This window comes from Talpa europaea (genome assembly GCF_964194135.1).
Source record: "Talpa europaea genome assembly, chromosome: 2".
Classification (NCBI taxonomy): domain Eukaryota; kingdom Metazoa; phylum Chordata; class Mammalia; order Eulipotyphla; family Talpidae; genus Talpa; species Talpa europaea.
The window spans coordinates 138687002-138712470 of record NC_140068.1 but is presented as its reverse complement, the minus strand read 5'-3'; the positions used below and the strand labels follow the sequence as shown (position 1 = coordinate 138712470).

General features: G+C 45.8%; 2 protein-coding genes across 2 annotated transcripts in view; both read right to left on the bottom strand.

The window, feature by feature from the left end:
* The window catches only part of BPHL (biphenyl hydrolase like), a gene marked incomplete at both ends in the record, with an annotated part of 32577 nt that extends 27322 nt beyond the window's left edge, over positions 1-5255 (bottom strand). Inside the window, one exon of the mRNA XM_084259463.1 lies at positions 5149-5255. Within this exon, the coding sequence (XP_084115589.1) occupies positions 5149-5255 (107 nt within the window). The remainder of the gene's footprint in view (positions 1-5148) is intronic.
* Positions 5256-13089: 7834 nt separating this feature from the next.
* The window catches only part of RIPK1 (receptor interacting serine/threonine kinase 1), a gene marked incomplete at both ends in the record, with an annotated part of 29680 nt that continues 17300 nt past the window's right edge, over positions 13090-25469 (bottom strand). Inside the window, 4 exons of the mRNA XM_084259462.1 lie at positions 13090-13376; positions 17268-17420; positions 23287-23835; positions 25203-25293. Coding sequence (XP_084115588.1) covers positions 13090-13376; positions 17268-17420; positions 23287-23835; positions 25203-25293 — 1080 coding nt within the window. The remainder of the gene's footprint in view (positions 13377-17267; positions 17421-23286; positions 23836-25202; positions 25294-25469) is intronic.

The following is a 25469-nucleotide window of genomic DNA, read 5'->3' as shown; positions in this document are numbered from 1 at the left end:
TCCAGGAGCAAGATAAGACCAAAAATATGAATCAAGATACCTCTCAGCAAATGTTTGTTTTCTAACATCTCTGCTTTGCTCACAATCTAGCAGAAGATGAAGCCACAGGTTCGCACTGTAGCCCCGGGACAGAGTACACAACTGGAACAAAGTTAGGGAGACTTCCTGTGTTGGCTGCATGAGAATGAGGCAGCTCCCTGGAAGAGATGACTCACACTTGCTGGGCTCACATTATCAAGTTTTTGAGGGACTCCCTTGCAGCACCCTGGACATGCTTGGAGAAGTTATTCTGTGCAGTGAGGATGTCTGTCCCATGAGGATCCTCCCCCTCAATCTCTTCAGTGCCCGAGTCCATAGGCATTCCAGGGAGTGCGCAATGCTGCTGTCTGCATCTCTCCAGAGCCCCAAGCTCCCACGACTTCCTGTTATAATCATTCCAAAATGTGTCCTGTACAAAAACTCCACGTTCCCTCTGCACTTTGCTGCATCTGGGTTTTGGTTCCCCACTCCAAATATCTTTTTAATTTGGTGCAATGGGAGCACAATGTCAGGGAGAGCTGCTAAGACCAAAGATTATCAAGACTGGGCAGAGAAATCTGGGAGCAGTGAAAAAGTTTGAGATGAATTCCAAAATGGAGAAAGTTCTGACAGAAGACTGTAGTAGAGAAGGTGTGTCTAGCATGATCAAAGGCCTGGGAGCCAGGGACGTATGTGCGAACAAAGCAGCAAGGCAGCATTCAGTATAGTTGGAGCCTGGGGCAGAAAGGGAGAAGGTTGAGGCGGATGGTGCCGGAGTCTGCAGCGAGGCTAAGGAGAAAGATGTCCCTGGTGCTTTACCATCAATGTCCTATGTCATTACACCACATCCTCACATCAGCCTACCCATTGGGGTTATTAATAAAGGCTGCCAAACGCCTTTCCTCAACCTCCAGATTGGGGAAACAGGACAGAGGACTATTGAGGAGCACTACTCATGCAGAAATAACAAACAATATAGATTCAGTCAGGCTTAGCCTAGCTGATTTTTGAAGTAAATCAAAAGCAAATCAATTTCAAAGATGAAAAAGTTTTATTAAAAAAAAAATCAAGTTATGGAAACAACCTAAATGCCCAAGGACAAAGCAGGGATTAAGAACATGTGGTATGTATATCCCATGGAATACTACTCAGCTACAAAAAAGATAAACACTTGCCATTTGTGACAACATGTCTGGAGCTGGAGGGGGATAGGCTCAGTGATGTTTGAGCAGGACGAAGATAAAACTGGATGGCTGTGCTCAGATGTGGAATAAACGAACATACAATAAGGGAACTTACAAAACTAAACCAAAATAAAGCCTAGAAATACAACTGCAGAACTGAGGTTACTAGATGGGGAGGCAGGGCTGGACAGGAGTGGCACTGGTAAAGGGCTGTGAATGCACGGGGAATGAGGTGACACACATCAGAACAGGTGTGACCCGATTTCCCTGTATCATACAAAGCCTTGTAAACCAGTACCACCTCGATAAATTAAAAATAATTGTTGTTGAGCGATTTATCAGCACATAAATATAAGGTCATTGAGATGAACAAAGCGGTTTTGCTCCAACTTATTAAGGAGTTTTGAGAGGAAAGTCAGACCTCAGCATATATGACAGAAAATCAGGTGCAGAGGCCTGACCCAAGCCTCGCCAGCAGCCACAGGCTCCAATGCCCCTTTCCCTGAGGGCGTTTCCTGACTTCCGCTTTATCAGAGGGCCTCAAACTTAGATATAGGTCATCTGGTAAACTTCCAAGTCTTTAGATGCCCAGACTCCATTAAATCAAAATGTCTGGGGTGGAATCCAGACATCTGGGTTTTTGTTGTTGGTTTTTAATTCCCCAAGAGATTCTAATAGATAACCAAGGTGGAAAACAACTACAATGAGAAAGTTTCTTGGAGGGAAAGGGGAAATATCTCATTCCTCTTTTAAAAATAGTCTGTAAGAAGAAGGCTTGTGCAGCTGAAGAGTCTCCGCCTCACCTCAGATGTGGCCCTGCCACCTTTGTTCTGGGAGGCTACACAGGCAAGTCTGTGGAAGGGAAGGTGGTCAGGACACTGCAATGGCAATCAGTTCGTGACTGAGGGGGCTGAGCTACTCCCCTCAAAAAAGGAGGATTTTACTGTGGAGGAAGGTAAAAATTTAACAGCTCAGGGCAAATAACTAAACCACAAAACGGAAGTTAATTATTAAACTATGCACAATTATTAAACTATTAAATAATGTGCTCTGTTGAGCGCTCAATTCTCACCTTGCCACATGACACCCTCCACACTTGACCTCCCTGTGCCCCCAAGAAACCGCCCCCAAGGAACCGGAGGAGGTCGGGAGGTCGAGGGTTCTGGTAATTGACTCCAGTCACATTGCCAGTATTTGCAAGGTCAGGATGAGCACCCAGTGTCCTAGCCAGTGCCTTGGGCGCTTTGGCCCTTTGCCAAGAAATACAATGGGGGTCGCTTCAGGAGATACATGTTCACTTTCAAAGTCCAACATAATTTCTGTATCTTGTGTGCTCAGGTCTTTCTTTTGTACAGTCCTTCCAAAGAAACCATTAGCTACTGTAAAGTATTAGCTGCCCCCAGGCTTGGAGCTGCATGAATGCTGGTGACTTTTTATGTCCTTTATGCATTGTTATTTAGTGGATATTCATGTTTGTATCATTACTAATTATATCTACTAGTTACGTGCCAAACCTTTTACACTTACTGTTCCAAATCCTCAGGACAATTCTGTAGGACATGAGTCCCAGAAAGACCATTTGAATGCCAGAGGCCATGCTTTTTTCTGTAAATTCAAGGCTGAACAGAGGCCCTAACAGGTTCCTGGTGCTATGGCCACAGTCACCCTGACGGCCAGACAGAAGCTGTGGCAGGCAGGGGGGGTCTCTTGATTCTCTGCAGAGCATGCCAAGGTTGACCTCGGAAAACTGTTTTCTCCAGGGGTTATTAGGGTCTGCAAATTAATAACTATATACAACAAACAACTGCAGGTAGGAAAGGCTTTTTTGATATGGTTTTGGGGCAAACCACTCAATAGATTATGGAGCAAGATGAGGCAAGAGATCCTCCTTGGTGGTGCAAGGGATTAAGTCTCAGCACTATGAAGTTATTGCCAGCCAAAGAGTTCGATCCTTGTCTGGCCAGGGAGCTGACCCCACATGGCACAGTAAACATCTCCTGTCTCTCCTACTGCTCCCCTCAGCAGTGTATTTCAGTAGATCTGCCTGTTCTGCTCCCCACTCTGTCTCTAGTGCATACTCTCACCCCCGCACATCTCTGGCCTGTACCCCAGTTCTTGCATGCATAAATAAATAAATCTTTAAAAAAATAAAAGGCAAGTTCCAAGCAAACTTACAAACAAGTTTTTAGAAGTCGGACACTGGGTAATCTAAAGCACTGAGTCTGCAGGAGTGCTTGTGTGTGTTCAGGCTGGGCTGCAGCCTGGCTAACCAAAGCCACTACTTGGTTACAGTCCTATCAAATTACAACTAAACAACAGCTCAAAATCCCTGGAGAAACCTGTTTTTCAGAGGTATTAGGAAGCACCATATGCACTGCTAAGTGGATGGTGCCCACCATCATTACATAATCTATCATATCGTTGTTTTGACATTGGTACAGTCACAGTAACCTTATTTCTCATCTTTCTCCAGATAGGAAACTGGATAAATGCTTTTTTCGAATGCTGAACTAAATAGTTGTGGACAGACTCATTTTTCTATCTGTACAAGGTAGTGCTGAAAATCTCCAACAATTTCTAAAATAATAAAGAACATCAATCAAATATGAAACTCAAGAACTAGCCAACTACACTATATACAGCTGGTTATTTTTTTCCTTTGTCCTTCCGAATTAAGTTTTTTTTTTTTTTTTAATTTTCTAGAGGCATGTCTTATTTATTTATTTATTTGTTTGGTTGGTTGGTTTATACATGCACTGGGTACAGTCAGAAGCACGGGAGGGTGAGAGAATTCACCAGAGCCAGAGCGGGGAGCAGAGCAGGCAGAAGGACCGAAGTACACTGCTGAGGGGAGCAGCGGGCGGCAGGAGAGGTCTGCGCGCCATGTGGGACCCTCCTGCGGTGGCCGGGGAGCAGCCGGGGAGCAGCCGGGGATCGAACCGGCACCGCAGTGGCCGCGGGCAGCTTCGCAACCCAGCGCTCAACCGCTGCGCCACCGGGGAGGCCCTCGAATTAAGTTTTCAAATGAGAAGTTTCACTTTAAATGAAGTGCAGGGGGCCTCCCTGGTGGCACAAGGGATTAGATCTCAGCACTATGAAGCTATAGGAGTTCTATCCCCCTCGAAGGAGCTTACCCACATGGCGCAGCAGACCTCTACTGTGGTGCCCCCTGCTCCTCTCAGAGTGTATTTCAGTCAGTCTGCCTGTTCTGCTCCCCATTCTGTCTCTGGTGAATCCTCTCACCCCCACATCTCTGGCCTGTACCCCAATTCTTGTACGCATGAATAAACCTTTTGTAAAAAATTAAGCGCAATTCCAAATGTAGGTGTCTATGTAGCACTGGACTCCTCTCCCTGATCACGAATGAAGTGACCTGGCAACAGGTCTCTGTGCACAAGCTCGCAGCGTTTGTGTATTATGTCAGCGCTTGGAAGCACAAAGCAAATAGTGTCAGGCAAGCTCCCTGCTGCTCTGTCCACATTTACTGCAGGCCCCGGGCACCCAACCATTTTCAAGTAAGTGGGTGAGAGATCTATGCCGGGTTTGTTGTTGTTCCATGTCTAAGTGCGTGCGATACCGTGAGAAAGGAAAAAAGGTTCTTGGGCTTCTTCACAGACTTAAAAACATCTGAATCTCTGGGCGTTCTGGTTTGGGGTTTTCCTAGGTTCCCCAGGAGACTCTTCAGCACCTTAAACCACCGAACAAACAGAAGGCTCGGGGGCTCGGGACCCATGACTATAAGGGGTAACGGGCCACAGCCATTCTCGGGTAGGTCTGAGGCACGAGGAACGCGCGCCCGCGACTGCTCCCCCGAGGGCGCGGAGAGACCGGACGGGGCGCCCCCCACCCGCTGCCGTCAGGCCCGCGGCCGGCGCTCGCCCTCCCGCCGCCCCCCAAGCGCGCGGACTTGGACGCGGGGCTCCCAAAGGGGAGTGGGCGCCATTACCCGAACGCGGCCCAGGGCTCGGGCCGGGGGACGTGAATCCCCGGCTTCAGCGCCGAAAGGAGAAGCCGCAGCCGAACACCTGGCCGACAGCCCAGCATCGCCGCCATGTTCCCGAGTCGCGCCACAGCTCGCAGGGCGCATGCGCAGAGCCCTACCTGCGCCCTGGGCGCTCTCGCCCGCGAGCGCGCATGCGCCGAGCCCTAGCTGCCGCCCCGGGCCCCCAAGCCCCGCCTCGCGAGCGCACTTGCGCGGCTCCTAATCTGCGCCCCTGTACCCGCCCACCGCGCTCCCCCGGAGCCAGGCTCCCCAGGGACTGGGGCAGGATTCTCTCCCCTTTCTAGGTGCCCTGTCGCCTCGGCCTTGTGGAGACCTGGGCGGCACCGGCCCGCCCGCCCCTGGCCCGGGCCTGGACGACCCTCCCGCCCTCACCCGGTCGGCTGCCAGGGTGGGGGGGGTGGTCCCACTCCCAAGGGTGGGATGAAATGCGTGTGCACGAAGGGGTTTTATTGTTCTGATCCTCATACCGTCGCGTATGCATTAGGATGTGTGTTTTCAAAAAAACTAGAAATGAATGTGTCCACAGGCATGGGGAGGAATTGGAAGGCTGTACACTGTTGTGGGGGTGGGAAATAGTATGATGGTTCTGTAACAGGGTGGTCCCCAGGAAAGGGGGAGGTTCCCTGCCCCACCCAAGGGAGGGTGGAGCTGAGCAGGAAGAAGAGAAGCTGCAGAGGAGACGGAGGAAGGAAGGAAGCAGGATGGAGCCAGGAGACTTGGAGGAGGCGCATGGAGCCTAGAGACACGTGAAGAAACTGCTCTTGTCTTTTGGTCGTGGACTGGGTGACACAGATGTGGGTGAGACCCGTGGGGAGGTGACCATGGCAGCTTTTATCTTGATGTTGATTTTGTTTTTTTGCCTTCCGGGCTTGTCCGGTTGTTTGTGACCCTTTTCTATGGGTCCCCACTGGAAAATGCTTTAGACTTGTGGCAGGCTTTGGGGCCTTGCTCTGGGCCAATCCCATTTGGATGGACTTTTACCCACGAGGGGATGGGTAACTTTGGGTGCTTGATTTAGAAACTAGATTCTTTGCCTTACCTGTATTGTTTCCTAGTTTTATTAAAGTTCCTTTCCATTAAAGTGTCATGTGTTTTGTGTTGATGCGGCGGATGGCAGAACCCATTTAGAATAGGCAGGTTTGCGGGGTTTGGGCTGCCCCTCTCCCTGTCCTATAACAGTTCCCCAAAAAATTAAATGTGGAGGGACCGTAAGAGCCAGCAATTCCCCTCCTGGGCATATGCCCCAAAGAACTGAAACCAGGGTCTTAGAGGTACTTGCACACCCACATGCATAGCTGCATTCTTCTCAATAGCCAAAAGGGGGGAGTAACCCCCAAATGTCCATAAGAGGAGGACTGTATAAATAAACATATACACATACAAAGTATAAATGTATGTATGTAACCATACCGTGGAATAGTATTCAGCCTTTAAAAAGAGAAATTTTGATACAGGCTACAACATGGAGGATCCTTGAGGATATTATGCTCAGTGATATACACCAGACACAAAAGGTCAAATACTGCATGATCCTGCTTCTATCCAGTTCCTAAAGGAGTCAAAATCATGAAATAGTGGTTGACAAGGTCTGGAGGGAAAGGGGATGAGAAATGAGTGTTGAATGGGTGTTGCGAGCCAGCCACAGCATTCTGGGTGTCAGGGGTTCCTGAAGAATGGGAAGGCGTCAGCGCAATTGTAGGGGACGGGGGAATGAGGAGACGCAGACACTTGATCAGGGTGCTGACCTCATCCTACTGAGGGTCTCAGCAGTCCTTTATTTATACTAAGCAAATCGTGAGTGCACAAGCATAAGGTAGAAAGGTAATAATCATCACATGTTCTTTTTCAGGAGCAGCCAAGGGTCTGTTTGCCTTCTGGCAGAGGTGTAACATTTATTATTCTTTGTCTTAAAGAAGGCACTGTTGATAAACAAATGTTTTCAAAGTAGTTATTTACAATCCAACAGTTATTGTATTACTAGCAAAAAAGCCTATGTGTCTGCAACTAACATTTCTAAGTTTGTGATGGTGAACAATTAACTAAGGGCTGAGGGAAACAAAGGGCAGGAGGTTACCTGGGGGAAGGGAGACAAAGAGATTATTTCTAATTAACCTATAAAGTTTAGACTAACATATAACTAATTGATTAAAGTGAAAAACAGAAGGCTTTTATATAGAAATCATCATCTATAGTATATTGTTTTAATATTGATTCGAATAACCAAGGGCCTGGAGGGCGTTAATGCCAGGCAAGCCACACTGACTCTTCCCTAGCCCCCAACTCTCAATCAAGGGAGGAAGTCTCCTAATCTAAACAAAGAGTTTTCTACCTATCACTCCTCTACTATCTAGCCAGCCTAGTTTCCGTATTTAACTTTAAGATCAAGGGGCAATTTCCTCTTCCATAAGGTTGCTGGTGGTTGTTTTAAGAAACTACAAATATTTCATCAGGGGTAGGGGCGGAGATGGTTATAGCCTTTGATTCTCAAAAAATGGTCAATATGTGACATATCAGTAGTTGTAACATTGACCATTTCGAGTGCGTTGTGCTGCCGAGATTACTAGCTCAACCATTCACAAATTGTTGACTTATTCTTGAATGTATACTCTAACAGCTATCATACCAAATGTCACATCCAAGGGAATTAGCCCTAAACAAACAGGAAGAATTTAGCAGGAGTCAACTATGGCATCTCCTGGTTTATCAGGAATCTTATACTTGGAGCATGGCTCGCCTCTGCCACCCAACTGTTATCTTATCTTTAACTTTAAAGTAAAGTAATTTCTTTCTCCAGTTAGCTCTTGCCTCAAGAGACCACATCTCTATATCAAAGACTTGGCCGATAGATGTTTACAACCTTTTGTTTCCAGAAGTTTTTTCACTGGTTAATGTAAAGCTAAATGTTGAATTGCTGCCTTTTTGGCAGAGGACTACCAATTTTATGAAAAATGTAATACTTGTATCATGCAGTGCCATTTGTCATCAACTTGGTTATTCAGTGATTGATCAGTATTTGCAGTTTTACTTTTAAATGCGTATTTTAGCAATGGTAGAAACTAGCCATAAGCAAATGAGGAGAATCTTGGAGTCAGCTAACAAGATTCCTGATTTTTCAGAAATCTGCCCCATGCCCGGACTTTTGTCAGACGACATGAGTAGCATGGCTCCCCATAAATGGGGACAGAGTTTCAGTTTTACAAGATGAAAGGAGTTCTGGAGACAGATGATGGCGATGGATGCCCAGACCTGTGAATGTACTGCCTCGGCTGAACTGTACTCGTAGTGATGATTGAGATGGTAAATTTTACATGTTTTACCTCTATTATTATTTTCTTTCTTTAGACCACATAAGTTTTATAAAGTTTATCAGCTGCAGCTCTTCATCTGCAGTTGAAGATATGGAGAAAAAGCCCTTTTAAGTCTGGCTACCATTCTGCCTCATCTTAACTGCATATAAGCAGTAGGTTCATGGCTGCTGTTTTGCCTTGGCTTGAATTATTGGAGATAACAGCTTCCTTGTGTATTGTACTATTTCTCCTCTAAGAGACCCTTCCAGTATTAATATCCCCCAAAACACAGTGCTTTTAAGTGTTAGGGCCATGGGGCCTCCCTGGTGGCACAGGGGTTAAAGACAGCGCTATCAAGCTATTAGCAGCCAATGCAGCATGAGTTCCATCCCTGGCCGGCCACGGAGGTGACCCACATGGTGTAGCAGACCTCTCCTGACTTGCCCTCTGCTCCCTTCAGCAGTGTATTTCAGTCAGTCTGCCTGTTCTGTTCCCCACTCTCTCTGGTGAATCCTCACACACACACCCCCTCCACGCCTCTGGCTTACACCCCAGTTCTTGTAAGCATAAATACATAAATCTTTTTTTAAAAAAAGTGTTAGGGGGCCTCCCCGGTGGCGCAGAGGTTGAGCGCTGGGTTGCAAAGCTGCCCGCAGCCTCTGCAGCACCGGTTCGATCCCCGGCTGCTCCCCGGCCACCGGAGGAAGGTCCCACATGGTGCTCAGACCTCTCCTGCCGCCCGCTGCTCCCCTCAGCAGTGTCCTTCGGTCCTTCTGCCTGCTCTGCTCCCCGCTCTGGCTCTGGTGAATTCTCTCACCCTCCCGTGCTTCTGACTGTATCCAGTGCTTGTATAAATAAAATAAATAAATCTTTAAAAAAAGTGTTAGGGACATGGAAAGTCCTTGTACTGCACTGTTCTCATTGGGGATTGGGATTTCCTGTCAGAGAGGATGAGGGTTAAAGTTCCTGGTCTGTATCATTTCAGCTCTAGCTGGTAAGCAAAAACGGCAGCGCTGGGAGATTTTCGGTTCTTACTGTCATAATTTAAGTACACACTTGACAACTAGTTCTTCATGCCTGACAGTGCTGTGTAATTAAAAACAATAATTACTATTTTTGCACCAGGCACATAATACCTTATTTTAATCCAAACATCAACGTTATGTACTACTGCCCCCTATCGGTAGGTGAGGAAACTGAGGCTGAGAGGTGTTAGCAAGCAGGCCAGGAAAGACCCCAAAAGTTAGATTGGAGGGCTGAAGTTAAACCTGCTCAATTTCAGATTTCTACATTTGGATTAGTACCTACTACAGAATTCACTTTAGTGGCATCAGCCCTTCAGCAATCCCCTTGTAGTCAGATGCTGCTAAAACCTTAACCCTATAAACGCCTACTTTCATTAACATTAGTATAATTAGAGAAACTTTTCAATAGCACACAAAATACTATTTCAGACATTTTGTGGGGCCTCCCTGGTGGTGCAGGCATTAAAGACAGCGCTATCAAGCTATCGCCAGCCACTGCAGCACGGGTTTGATCCCTGGCCGGCCAGGGAGCTGCCCCACATGGTGCTGCAGACCTCTCCTGTCTCACCTCAGCTGTGCATTTCAGTCAATCTGCCTGTTCTGCTCCCTACTCTGTCTCTGGTGAATCCTCTCACCCACCACACTTCTGGCTTACATCCCAGCTCTTGTATGCATAAATAAATCTTTTCTTTAAAAAAGACATTTTATGAGGAACACTTCCTTTTTTTGGCTCCTGAGGACCTAACTTCACTCTAGGGACCCAAAGCAGGATATGTGACCATAGCAAGAAGCAGGGCATCTGCCAAGCAAGGCTGGGAGCCCTGTGTGGGCCTCACTTACCTGGGAAGTGACCCTGGCATCTGGGTATCTTCTTTGGAACCAAGTGTGATCACTTTCCTGTGTATGTAGTCTGTGTCATCTTATTAATTGGTTTCAGTTTAAGACTAGGGTTTTTATGGTGCTTGGCCTTTTATTGAAATGCCTCAGTTTCAATGTGCCTACTTTTTAGCCTATTTTTTTTTGGGGGGGATCGGGGTGGGAGGGAATCAAGGGATGAAGGAAAAGCATCTGACCTGTTTGAAGGACCCCAGCACTGCGGGTTCTCAGGACAGTGAGTTCTTATCCCAAGAGCCAAAAGGCACTGTCCAAAAGCTCCTTTTCTTTCCATCAGCTTCTCTTCTGCCAACAGCAAGATGGCGAGAAGGGAGTAGGAACAGCAAATGCTCACCCACGCGATAAAGACACAGTGGAGAATGGGGCCTCCCCAGTGGTGCAACAGGTTGAGCACAGTGCTGTAATGCTGTCTAAAGCTTCTGCAGCACGGGTTCAATTCCCGGCGGGCCAGGGAAATACCCACATGGCGCAGCAGACCTCTCCTGTCTCACCTGCTGCTCCCCTCAGCAGTGTTTCGGTTGTCTGCCTGTTCTCCCTGCTCTGTCTCTGGTGAATCCTCTCACCCTCCCGTGCCTCTGGCCTGTACCCAAGTTCTTGTATAAATAAATCAATCTTAAAAAAAAAAAAGACAAAGTGGAGAAGCCCAAACTGATTGGTTTCTACAAACACACCATTTCCATGGCTTATTTTTGAAGTACAAAATTTTATTTTCAAAGGTCCTTTGGTAACATGTTTCATTTTTATCTTTTAGCAGCACACAATCTCTGGAATTTAGAACAACTGTTAGAACAGAGGGGCAAATTATACATCTAGAAACCATCCCACTCCTTCTGGCAAAGTCTTGGGGGCCCTCAGCCCCTCCAATTTTCCCTTTAGTCTAAGTGGTCTCGGGCTGCCTGGCACCTGAGCGGTGAGCCCAGGTCAGTGTGGATATGAGAACTTGGGTTCACTACTTTAAAGCAGTGTTCTTCTCCATTCTGACCTTCCAGGGAACACCCGGCAAGATCTGCAGTTTTGTCACAGCTGGACAGGAGTCGAGAGGAGTAACAGTGCTATTGGTATCGACTGATGTAGCACCAGGGCTGTGTCCAAACATCCTACGATACCTGGGACAGCTTCCCACGAGAGAAAATTACCCAGTCCAATACTCCAATAGGGCCACGGTTGAGAAATTCTGCTTTACAGCCCTGTTTTGCGTGTGTGTGTGTGTGTGTGTGTGTGTGTGTGTGTGTGTCTGCTGGAGGAGATTTAGAATCAGAAACAACTGTTGCCAGCCACAAGATTGTTCCTACATCCAGGTTGAACCTGAGGTCCCCTGCCTCCCACTCTGGGGGACTGAGCGGACCGCTGCACTCTCTGGCCAGCAAAGATCTGGCTGCCTGCCAACAGCCCCGCCGACTCCATGTTCCAGCCTTCTTAGTCCTTCCTTCACTCCTGGGTCACAGATGGGCTTTGAAAGGTCGGGTGCTAAGCACCATTACTAGCTTCTGAAGCTGTCTTTTTTTCCTTTTTTCACACCATAGCACCCAGAAGAAAGAAAGTTTCTACAGTGCCCTGGTGTAAACTGAGGAAGCAACCCACGGTGATCAGCACCCAGGCTCCCATCACAGTGCGGGGTTGGGGGGAAAGACATCAATCTTCCCCTGCATCCCTGCTCCCTCTTCAAAGTGCACGGGTTGGAAAGTGCATAAAGTACACTAGGGAAAATCCCAAACATCACCAGGAATTTTGGGAGTTGTCATAACTAGTAGCAATTCTTTGTGTCGGTTCCTTCCAACATTTTTGCTCTCCCGTTTTTCCCCCTTCTTAGTGCTCCTTAAAGTCCCTTCAATTTATTTATGGAGCTGAGACTGCATGCAATTCCTGAAGCCTGTAGCAACTGACAGAGCATTTGATACTGAAGTCACCCTTTTGGGGTGACCGGGGGCTGTGACTCCAAAAATACCACTTGAAGAGAACAGAGAATTTGACTCTTCTATGTTCCGAACATACTTTCTTACTGCAATGTAAGAAAGTAGACTTGAAATTCTCAGAATTTTTTTTTCCCCCTCACTCAGACAAAAAGTCTGAGAAACAGTGAATAATACAAGTGAGGTTATGGAATGAATGGAAAGAAACTGGTCTTCTTCAAATCTCTCTGCTTTCCCTTTCCAAATCCAATTGGGTTTCTTTTTTGACTGGGTCTCAGGCCTTCAAGAACAGGTTGTCCTCGGCCTCCCTGGTGGCGCAAGGGGTTAAGATGCAACCTGTGAAGCTATCTGCAGTCACTGCAGCATGAGTTTGATGCCTGGCCAAGGAACAACCCACATGGCGCAGCAGACCTCTCCTGGCTCTCCCGCAGCTCCCCTCAGCAGTGTGTTTCAGTCAGTCCACCTGTTCTGCTCCCCAATGTGTCTCTGGTGGATCCTCTCACCCACCATGCATATGGCCTGTGCACCAGTTCTTGTATGCATGGGTAAGAAAATCTTTAAAAAAAAAAGAAAGAATAGGTTGTCCTGTTTTGTAGGTGGTTTCCTATAGATTTCTTTCCCCATTCTCCATTGAGGAATGCAAGAAATGATGTTTATGCAGACAGAAAACCCGTATTAGTGTAGAAAGAATTCCTGATGATTGAGGCATGGTCTCAGTGGGCTGTTGAGTGAGGACACTGTCTCACACAGCTGAAGCCCGTCCTGGAGTTAGCGCTGGCTGATGCTTATCAACTGGTCCAGAAGGTCCATTCTGGAAGACTGGAAGAGCGCAAAGGCCAGCTTTCCCACGGTGGCGCCCTTATTACCTTCCCTCATGAGCCACCTTTGGAGCATCTGGTAAACCTTTTCCCTCAGTCCGTCTCGCTCATAGTCGTGGTCGATTTCATCGATCTGAGATTCAGTGAAGCCCAGCTTACGAGCACACTTTTTCCATTGCCTTCCCAGCTTGTCCCTGACGGGGTCCAGGTGTTTATCAGTCACACTAGTGGTATTATCTGTCAAAGAGAAAAGAGAAGATAGCATCCAGCTATAACCCAATGGAACATTCTAGCATCAAAGACCCCCTGGAAAGCGAAGAGCACCAAGAGGCAGTGAAAACGTTAACTTCTTAATTCTATAGTTGTTGACTAGACTATATATTTTGTAGGTCTTCTCACCCATGAAGAGTCTGTGTGCACAAACAATAAATCTGAAGAAGAAGAAATCAAAAAAACCATCCCTTTTATTATCGAAACAAAAAAAATCAAATTACTTGGGAATAAATCTAACAAAAGAGGTAAAGGACCTATACAAATATAACTATAAAACACTGTTAAAAGAAATAGAAGAAGACACAAAGAAATGGAAAGACATCCCCTGCTCATGGATTGGAAGAATAAACATTATTAAAATGGCCATCCTACCAAAAGCAATATACAGATTCAATGCTATTCCAATCAAAATTTCAATGTCATTCTTCAAAGAAATAGAACAATTATTGATGAAATTCATATGGAATCACCGAAAACCCCGAATAGCCAAAGCTCTCCTGAAAAAAAAAAGAAGGGAATGGAGGCATCACACTCCCAGACTTCAAACTATACTACAAAGCCATAATCATCAAAACTGCATGGTATTGGAACAAGAACAGACATACAGACCAATAGAATCGAATAGAAAATCCAGAAATAAACCCACAGATTTATGGTCAACTAATCTTTGACAAAGGAGCAAAGACTATGCATTGGAGCAAAGAAAGTTTGTTCAATAAATGGTGCTGGGAAAATTGGGTCGCTACATGCAAAAGAATGAAGCTTGACCACTACCTCACACCATACACAAAAATCAACTCAAAATGGATTAAAGAACTAGACATAAGACCTGAAACCATAAAATACATAGAAGGAAATATAGGCGAAACACTACAGGATATGCACATCAAAGACCTCTTTATAGACACATCACCCAAAGCAGTGATAGTGAAGGCAAAGATAAACAGCTGGGACTACATCAAATTAAAGAGCTTCTGCACAGCAAAGGAGACAATAACCAAAACAAAGAGAAACCCCACCAACTGGGAGAACATTTTTACACACAACACTAATGATAAAGGACTGATCACAAAAATCTGCAAAGAGCTGATGAGACTCAACAACAACAAAGAAAATAATTCAGTCAAAAAATGGGCAGAAGAGCTAAAAAGAAACTTCTCTGAAGAGGAAATGCAAATGGCCAACAGGCATATGAAAAAATGTTCAACATCACTTGTAATCAGGGAAATGCAAATCAAAACTACCACGAGATACCATCTTACACCAGTGAGAATGGCACATATTAAAAAAACTAGCAACAACAAATGTTGGCGAGGGTGTGGAGAAAAAGGAACTCTTCTGCACTGTTGGTGGGAGTGCAAACTGGTCCCACCACTATGGAGAGCTGTGTGGAGATTTCTGGACCTACTAAACATAGAGCTTCCATATGATCCAGCAATTGCACTCCTAGGTATTTACCCAAAGGACACAGAAACATCAATTCCAAAGAGCACCTGCACCCCTATGTTTATAGCAGCACTATTTACAATAGCTAAGCTTTGGAAACAACCCAAATGCCCAAAAATAGATGACTGGATCAAGAAGATGTGGTACATATATACCATGGAATATTACTCAGCATTCAAAAAAGATAAACACATGCAATTTGCAGCAACATGGATGGCGCTGGAAGGGATCATGCTCAGCGAAATAAGCCAGAAAGAAAAATAAAAATACCAGATGGTCTCACTCATAGCAGGAATCTAGAAAACTTAAATAAGGGACCAGGAAAATGAATAACTATAAGAAAGTGAAAATCAAAATCAACTATGAACTATGGACTATGAACCAGAGACACTCTGGGGGTAGGGAACAGGAGGGGAGGGATTGGGGTCAAAATAAGGGGGTTGCAATTGTATGGGGAATATAAAAATAAAATTTATTATTAAAAAAAAAAGAGTCTGTCTGTAAATTATAACAGGAACTCTCTTCCCCCAACAGATGTGTGTCTGAGCTATAGGTGGTCGTTTTGGGAACGAATCCCCGGCTTATGTGCGAGGCAGTTCGACACAACTTCAGCCTGTGGCCCTATTTATAGCATGTTTATAATACCAGTTTTTGCCCTTTGTGGGGCAAATGTGCCCTTAAATAAGTGGCACATTTTCCACTTATTTAAACATCACCAGAATTAAACTTGTACCACTCATGATCCCCTTCAACCAACTGTTCATGTTCCACTTACTTATTCAAGGAAACAGGCCATCCAGTCTGTGTATGCATTCAGGTACAGCGAAAGCTCAGTGTTCCTGATCAATGAGTGCTTAAGAAGCATTTTTTTTTAAAGATTTTTTTATTTATGCATACAAGAACTGGGGTATGGCCAGTGAGAATGGCACATATTAAAAAAACTAGCAACAACAAATGTTGGCGAGGATGTGGAGAAAAAGGAACTCTCCTGCACTGCTGGTGAGAGTGCAAACTGGTCCAACCACTATGGAAAGCTGTGTGGAGGTTCCTCAGTCTGCTAAAAATGTAGCTTCCATATGACCCAGCAATTCCACTCCTAGGGATCCACCCAAAGGACACAAAGACATTAATTCAAAAGGGCACCTGCACCCCATGCTTTTTGCAGCACTATTTACAATAGGTAAGCTATCAAAACAACCCAAATGCCCAAAAACAGATGTCTGGATGAAGAAGATGTGGTATATATACACAATGGACTATTACTCAGCAATTAAAAAAAATAAACTCATGCCATTCGCAGCAACAAGGATGGAGCGGGAAGGGATCATGCTCAGTGAAATAAGCCAGAAAGAAAAAGAAAAATACTGGAATATCTTACTTATAGCAGGATAGAGGATCTAAATAAGGGATCAGGGAAAAAAAAAAAACAAATTATAATAAGTAAAAATCAAAATCAACAGGCAGCTGTAAATCAGAGACACACTATGGGGGGGAGAAGGGAGTAGAACCAAAACAATGGCGGGAAGAGCATAAGGGACCATAGTGAGAGTTCATGGGTGAATGGGTGGTGGGAATCTTACGGGGACTATAACCAAGATGAAAATGCATACATTGTACAAAAATGAAAAATGATGTAAAAAATACATAAAATAATTAAAAAAAATAAATTAAAAAAAAAAAAAAACTGGGGTATGGTTCTGCTAAACTTAAGTGGCCTGTTTGGCCACCATTATTGTTACCTGCATTCCTATACAAGGTCAGAACTGCCCTTCAGAACCAGTCAATCAGTCATAGGAGCCAAACTTTATAAGATGCCTTTCAAATCAATCAAGAGCAGAAAGCTTGATCACCCTGGGAAGGGTATGCATCATGAGGTATGATCGGGAACGCCCAGGGGATCAAGGACCGATGGATGACAAGGGATCCCAGAAGCTGATCAATGGAATGCCTTGTTGATAAGATTAGGGCCATGGCCAGGGGTCTGGGGTCTGGTTTCAATTACAACACTTGGTCATCAAGCAGATAAAGAGTTGTCTGGTCAACAGACTCATGTCCCTCCCAAAGCCCTTGATGACATTGCCTAGTTTCGCCCATCCTTTTCTCCTTGTCCTCCTAACCCATGTAACTGATGCTGTATGATTATTCTATCAGTAAAAACAGCCAGGATCTTGCTCTTCAGCAGTATCTTACATTATGTAGCCTGCTCCATGACTCCTGGTTCTTTATCAGTGTGTTGCCCAAAGTAACACTGGGGTGTAGGCAGGAGGTGTAGGGGGTGAGAGGATTCACCAGAGACAGAATGGGGAACAGAACAGGCAGACTAACTGAAACACACTGCTGAGAGGAGCAGCGGGTGAGACAGGAGAGGTCTGCTGCACCATGTGGGTCAGCTTCCAAGAGGCATCTTACCAAAGATATCTTGGTACATGGAAGCTGACTCAGTGTTCAAGTTCATGCACATGTTGTCCGGGAATGAAGTGCTCACGCCAGAAACCTCCATGTAATTATGGTCTCCGATCTGAATGCCACTGCTGTTGTAGATGGAACATTTGGGAGTCTCATCTGCATGGAAAGAAACACGCAGCTGTAAGCAGGTCTAATGTGAAAGCTAGAGGATAAAAAATACTGTGGTAAGGGGGTAGGGACTTCAAATGTTTCAGTTATATTATTTATCCTGTGCTATGCTTTGATAATTTCCTTAAAATATGACTGACTGAACCACCTCATATCCATTAGGATGACTACTATAAAAACAAAACAGAAAATGACAAGTGTCAGCAAGGATGTGGAGATACTGTACCCCAGTTCTTGTATGCATAAATAAATAAATCTTTAAGTGAAATAAGTCAGAAGGAAAAAGAAAAATATCGTATGGTTTCACTTATAGGAGGAATATAGGGGAATCAAATAAGACATCAGTGTAAAAAAATAATAACAATACAAAACACAACAAAGCAAAAACAGACAATTATAAACAAGAGACATCCTGTGGGGAGGGGAGGAGGGGAGGAGGGACAAGAATAAGAGGGAGGGAGTCCCAGCAGAGGGGACTGAGGTGATGGTGCATGGGGGCACTGGTGAAGGAAATTCTATGGGGACTACACCTGAGGGGTGAAGCAAATATTGATTTTTTTTTAAAGATTTATTTATTTTTATATAAGAGCTGGGGTACAGGCCAGAGGTGAGGGAGGGTGAGAGGATTCACCAGAGACAGAGTGGGGAGCAAAACCGGCAGACGACCAAAATACATGGCTGAGGGGAGCAGTGGGTGAGACAGGAGAGGTCTGCCGCACCATGTGGGATTCTCACCAGCTGGCCGGGATCAAACCCGCACTGCAGAGGTTGCAGACAGCTTCACAGCACTGCACTCAACCTGCTGTGCCACCAGGAGGCCCTGATTTGTTTTTCTTGAGATTTATTTATTCATTCATACAAGAACCGGGCACAGGCCAGAGGTGCGGGAGGGTGAGAGGATTCACCAGAGACAGAGTGGGGAACAGAACAGGCAGTCTGACTGAAAGGCTGAGGGGAGCAGCAGGCGAGACAGGAGAGGTCTGCCACGCCATGTGGGTATCTCCCCAGCTGGCTGGGATTGAACTTGTGCTGCAGAGGCTGCGGACAGCTTCACAGCACTATGCTCAACTGCCTGAGCCACCAGGGAGGTCCAAAAACATTGTTTAAAAATGAACAATGGAGGGCCTCCCCTGGTGGTGCAGGCGGTTGAGCGCCGCACTGTGAAGCTGTCCGCAGCCTCTGCAGTACCAGTTTGATGCCGGCTGGCCAGTGAGGGTCCCAAATGGCGCGGCAGACCTTTCCTGTCGCGCCAGACCTCTCCTGAATGACCTGCTGCTCCCCTCAGCAGTGTATTTCGTCAGTCTGCCTGTTCTGTTCCCCGCTTTGTCTCTGGTGAATCCTCTCACCCTCCCGTGATTCTGGCCTGCACCCAGTTCTTGTGTAAATAAATAATCTTAAAAAAAAAAAAAAAACAACGGAAGCTTCGCTGGTGGCGCAAGGGGTTAAGACGCAACCTATGAAGCTATTCACAACCACTGCAGCGCGAGTTCAATCCCCAAGCAGCCAGGGAGGTGACCCACATAGCACAGCTGACCTCTCCTGAATGGCCCGCTACTCCCCTCAGCAGTGTATTTTAGTAGAACCACTTGTTTTGCTCCCCACTCTGTCTCTGGTGAATCCTCTTACCACGATCACCCTTGACACCGCTAGCCTGTACCCCAGTTCTTGTATGCATAAATAAATCAATCTTACAATGATGTAAAAAATAAAAAATAATAAATAAATATTAAAAAAAAAGCCTCTTAAGGACTCATTGATCAGAAATGCTGAGCTTTCACTTGAGCTTTACACAGCTGGTAGGAAAGTAAAATGGTACCACCATTGTGGTGAACAGTACAGGGATTCCTCAAAAAATTAAAAACAGAATTATGGTATGATCCAGTAATTCCACCTCTCTCGCTTTATACTCCACCCTGAAAGTAGCATCTCGAAGATATCCATACGCATCTGTGCACAGCTGCATTATTCACAATAGCCAAAAAATGAAAGCGACCCAAGTGTCCACCAACAAATGAATAGATAAGCTAGATGTGGTCTATATACATCAGAGTATTATTCAGCCATTAAAAACAAAATCCTGACACACACTACTATTGAGGCCATTGTTCTAAGTGAAATAAGTGGTCACAAATGGACAAATACTGTATGGCTCCATTTGTATGGGGTACCCAGATGAACCAAATACACAGTCACAGAACACAGGAGGTTGGTGACAGAGGCTGAAAGGTGGGGGGACAGTGGAGAGGTAGCATCTGATGAATTTCAGGTAGAGAGATGACCAAGTTCTGGAGATGGACGGTGGGGATAGTCACCCAGCAACTTAATGCTGCTGAATGGTTAAGAAGGTAAATTTTGGTATTTTCTCACCATTGAGAAAAAACAACAAACACATGGTCACCATCAAATCAGAGAATGGAGGTAGATGAAGAAAACAACAAGGCTTGGTCACATTTCCCAGTGGCATCTTGACAGCCAAGCACCTGATAAGGATCTTTCCCTAAATATGGTCAAACCGGACCTCTCAGCTCAGTGCCTGAGGCCAGCCAGAGCTTCAGCCTAACTAACCTCTCCCTCATCTTTCTTTCACCACCTGTTCCTTCTCTCCAATCTAGACTCCAGTCACACCAGGCTTCCCACTGACTCATGAATATAACCTTTGTGTCTTTTGCAAGCTATTCCTGTCTCTTCATGGGTTATTAACACAGCCCAGGTTGAAATCTGTCTTCTTCCATGACCCTCCACTGTAGCCTTCTTAGCCACAGCGGCTCTGTCCTAGGCTGCTTTGTACCCAGGAAGGTTAGTGTGACTTGTCTCTATCGGACGAGTCCTTAGAGAGCAGGGATTGCATTCGTTCCTTCCTGTATTCTGCATGATCCTAACCCCAGGACACTGTCTGTGGTACAAGTTTGGTTATATTCATGCTGAATTGAATTTGTTGAGTCCTACTGCAGTCACTAAAGGACACAGAGTGCACATCTGTAGGGGAGAGTGAGCTGAAGATAAGACAGGGCTGTGGAGGGAGGTGATGGGTGTGGTTCTCAGCACCTCCACAGTCTCCTGGGCCCCACACCACACACACTTCCCGGCATGTTCTTCAAGCAGGACAAGGAAAACAGGGGCCTTCTCTACCAGAAGGTGTAAGAAATGTACATGTGCACACACAGAAATAATGTGTATTTTAGGTGGTTCATGAGGCTACCCCAACTGAGGTTCCCGAATCCCAGTGAAGAACCCCTGGGTAAGGATGGGCTCTAAGGCTTAGCTTTTGCTTCTAAAGGCTTTTCTTGCCTACATGTTCTTTGTCAATAATGACTGTCATGGTAACCAGCACAGCAGCCGCCGCTGACTGTGCATTTATTCCCTGAGTATCAGACCAGAGCTGAGCCTATGCAGTCTTCCCAGCCCCCACCTCTCTGCCTGATGCTCCATCACCCAATAGTCTTTGCGCAGACAGAGGGGAAGTCAACCAGCATGTGACCCAGCTAGGGTTCCACCCGGCAGCTCTGCACCCCGCCTGTGTTTCTCACTCAGTGCTTTTTGGCTGGCTGCCTGCTCAAATCTGGCCACTAGGAAAAACCGTAATAGTTGTGAAATGGAGAAATGGGGGCAGTACTAGGAGCACCAGGGACCTGGCAATGCGCCGCCTTCCAGCTCTAGCATTTTCCTTCCTCAGCTGAGGACAATGGACGCCAGAGAGGAGACGTGACCTGCACAGAGTCGGGCAGTGGGTGGCACCATGGGGACCAGCGCAGGAGTCAGCCAACTTGCTCCCAGGAGCTTTCCGTTTCTGGCCTCACTTAAAATCATCGCTCTGAATGCAAAGGAAGGGGCCTGGGAGCTGTTTCATCAGGAAGAAATGCTTCTTCTCTTGGGCCTCCCTGGTGGTGCAAGGGGTTAAGATGCAACCTATGAAGCTGTCCGCAACCTCTGCAGTGTAAGTTCGATACTTAGCCACCCAGGGAGCTACCCACATGGCGCAGCAGACCTCTCCTGTCTCGCCCGCTGCTCCCCTCAGCAGCGTATTTCAGTCATTCCTCCTGTTCTGCTCCCCACTCTGTCTCTGGTGAATCCTCTCACCCCCTCCCCCCTCCCTGCACCTTGGGTCTGTACCACAGCTCTTGTATGCATAAATAAATAAATCTTTTTTTTTTTTTTTTAAAGAAATGCTTCTTCTCTCTATGCCATTTCTGGTAGAGACACACACTCCTCCACAGCTTGGCAAATTAGAAAACCACATTAGATGCAGAGTTAGGATAAAGCGATAACAGAAGGGGAAGAATCAGTTAAATGTGCAAAATCAGTTAAATTTGCAAATTGAGAAACTCTACTTGTTTATTTACCGTGTGGCTATGGCCATTTGGTGCTCTGTAGGCTTGTCTTTAGGGGTAGAAACACAGATAATTCCATTATTTATCAGAGATTCAAGTCTCTTCCTCCCCTGAAGTGGACACCTTCACTTACAACTCGGAGTAATTCACAGATCCCAGTATTATTTGTCACTGGCGAAAGCAGCTACTGGAAGGGGACACAGGGAGATTTCTAGTGTGGTTGGGTTTTGCATATAGTGACAGTATAAAAAATGACCAATCTCTTCACGCTTTATGGTCTGCCTTCCATGCCCTAGGATTTATTTAAAAATGCTCCACAAGGGCAGGGACTCAGGGTGTTTGTCCTTTGTTGTCTTCCCAGTGCCTGGAAAACTTTGTGGCATCATGCAGTATATTTGCCTCAGATTTTTTTTTTAGTAATCATGAACAAATAAAATGATGTGATGGCAACACTAAAAAAAATTTCATTCCTAGACACAAAGGAAATAAAAGAGCCTTTCACCCGTATGATTCTATATGACTTAAATTCTGTTTAATGCTTGACCCAATATATCTTACGATAATACCTCTTAGTGGGGGAGCGGGGAGGGATCCAGAATGTTCCCATTGAAGTTTTTGGAAACTTTGGCCTTTTGAAAGACATTATGATTGAGTACTATGTTCTCAAAGCTTCCTCTACCTGAGCTGATCTCAAGATTCTCAGGGCACACAGGGGAGACCATTAATAGACGCCACTCATGTGGATAAAGTGGTATTATAAGAAGTATTCGACTAGGTTTCAGGATGCTAAATCAAATCCCTTCTACTGTTGACTACCAGTAACCACTATTAACTATTTTTCACTTGAACCTGAAAGAGATGAGAATTGAAAGAAAACTTTTCATTGCAAATGGTAGCCTTTGGCCTATGTAAGAAACAAAAATAACCAAAACTTGGGGCCTCGCTGGTGGCGCAAGGGGTTAAAACACAACCTATGAAGCTGTCCGCAGCCACTGCAGCATAAGTTCAATCTCCGGCCAGGAAGCTACCCACATGGCGCAGCAGACCTCTCCTGTCTCGCCCGCTGCTCCCCTCAGCAGTGTATTTCAGTCAGTCTGTTCTGTTCTCCACTCTGTCTCTGGCGAGTCCTCTCACCCCCTGCACCTCTGCCTGTACCCCAGTTCTTGTATGCATAAATAAATAAATCATTAAAAAAACAACCAAGACTTACTTCTTACCTTCTGAAAACAGGAAGGAATTGCAAGAATGTAAGGGGACACCTTCATTGACATCAGAGCTCAGGTCTAATGGGACCACTGTGACTCAGGTTAGAGAGGAAGATCCTGCCGTTGGCAAGGACTGTGGTGAACCCTCCCCAGCCTGAGACGGGCCCAGGCCACAGAAGCCAGTGTTGCGGGCAGCTGCGGAATCCAAACAACTGGCCTGTTGTCCCCACCACACCTTATCATCAACCACAAAGCTAGCGGCTGCTCTACTTGCAGAAGAATTTTGAAAAGGTAAGAAGGAGACTGGTAAAGATCCATTACCTCTCCATGGCAGGGAGCTGAAGGGCATGGTGGGCGTGTTCCCAAATGTGCTGGTCTCAGGTACTGCGGGTTTATGCTGGCTTAACATGTAGTTAAAATTTGGCCCTTGCCAAACTCCTGAACTCGCTGCAAACGGATCCAGTGGTCTTGCTCCAAAACCAGGCTGGGTGGACAGTCCATTGCTCCAGTAACATGATGGGAGCTGGCTGGTCAGCCCTGCCCGGCCGGCTGCACTGGGGTAGGTAGGCCCCATCATCCCTGGGCTCTGAGCGTTCTCATGAGGTTTCTGCTGTGCAAAAGGGTCATGGGAAACCCTTCGTCTTCTTTCCTCCTCTCTATTATAAGCCACATTCTGTCTGGGCTGCTGTTTTGTCTGCCTGTCCATGCGGCTGCCGTAAAGGTGGTAGTTGGCTTCTTCCTGGAGTTTACTCTGCAGGCTGAGCTCATTCTCCTCCGGCTGCTGGTCTGGGTAGGGTGCAAACCAGGACTCCTCCACGGGGCCCGTCCCAAGCCCTTGTGAGCTGTGCAGCGAATTGGGCTGTTCTGTGGCTGGGAACAAATGGTCAACATTGAGTTTCACAAAATAAGAAAAAGGAAAATAAAAACTGACCCCTACTATAAGTCTCCACCTCAGAGTGACATACTGGAAACCTGAAGAACAAAGGGAACATTGTTGAGGAGAACCCTCTTCCCATGGCAACACAGGTAGAGTGGGAGCCAGGCCTCCCTGGTGGTACAAAGGGTTAAGACACAGCACTATGAAGCAATCCACTGCCACTGCAGCACAAGTTCGATCCCCGGCCAGGGAGCTGAACCACATGGTGCAGCAGACCTCTCCTGACTCACCGCTACTCCCCTCAGCAGTGTATTTCATTACATCTGCCTGCTCTGTTCCCTACTCTGTCTCTGGTGAATCCTCTCACCCCCACACCTCTGGCCTATACCCCAATTGTTGTATGCATAAATAAATAAATCTCTTAAAAAAAAGAGTTGGGGGTCGCTGCCAAGCAGTGAGTGCACTAGGGGGTGCTAACAAGCAGCAGGAAAGGTCACCTGCAGAATTACCAAGAACAGAAGGGTCTTGTGCTGGAACAGAGAAGGTGGTTGTCTCCTAGATGTGAGTCACGGTTGGAAAATGGGATTCTCATGGGTTCTTTTCTTTATTTATTTTTAATTTTTGCATAGAACTGAAGTGTAGGCCAGAGGTGCGATGGGTGAGAGGATTCACTAGAGACAGAGGAGGGAGCAGAACAGGTAGATGTACTGAAATATACTGCTGAAGGGAGCAGCAGGCGAGACAGGAGAGGTCTGCTGCACCACGTGGGTCAGCTCCCTGGCCGGGGATTGAACTCAGGCCTTAGAGATCATAGCATTGAAACTTAACCCCTACACTACCACGAGGCCCAGTTCTTTTATTCTTTAAAAGTGCTGTCAAAGTGGGAGCAGTTATTAGGTTTACAAGTGGTTAAGTTACTTACTCCAGAACAGACAGCTAACATTGGTGTCAGTATTCTATATCCTTACCTCTGCTCATGATGTAATGAAAAAAGTGTCCTTGCTTGGTCCAGGACCCCTCTTTGCTTAAACTCTGGATCTAGCTACCCTCACATCCTCAAAGACTTTGTTTTCATATACTTCCCCTTCCTTTTCCTGACCTGTTCACTTTCTCCCCATCAGATATATACGGCCTCTTAAATTCAGGATACTTTATGATTTTGTTGAATATCTGGTTACTTAATATTTCGAATATTGTTTCTTGACTCCTGAATAGGTAACAAATTCCATTAAGGCAAGTGTTAACTTTTATAGTGTCTTCTATTTCTCATATGGTCGTGAAAAGTGTTTTAGAGAGAAGAGTGAATGGATGAGCAAATAAATAAATGAAGAAATAAATTTTTGATCAGAGTGTAAGTTACCTGAATTTGACCTGCTGGGAGGTATGGCTACACTGTCCAGCTGGAGAGACTGCATTCTCTTCACAATGGTATTTTCACATGGATACTTCTTCTATAATTAAGAGCATAAATACACAATTGTCAGTTTCATAAAATTATTACAAGATAAATGAATCATTTCATAAAGTAGAAATTATACATAGCTCTACAAGCAGTAAATCTCTAAAAATAAATAAATGTGTTTCCCAAATAGCTTGAACAATCTGTAAAATTAAGAGCAAAGGTAAA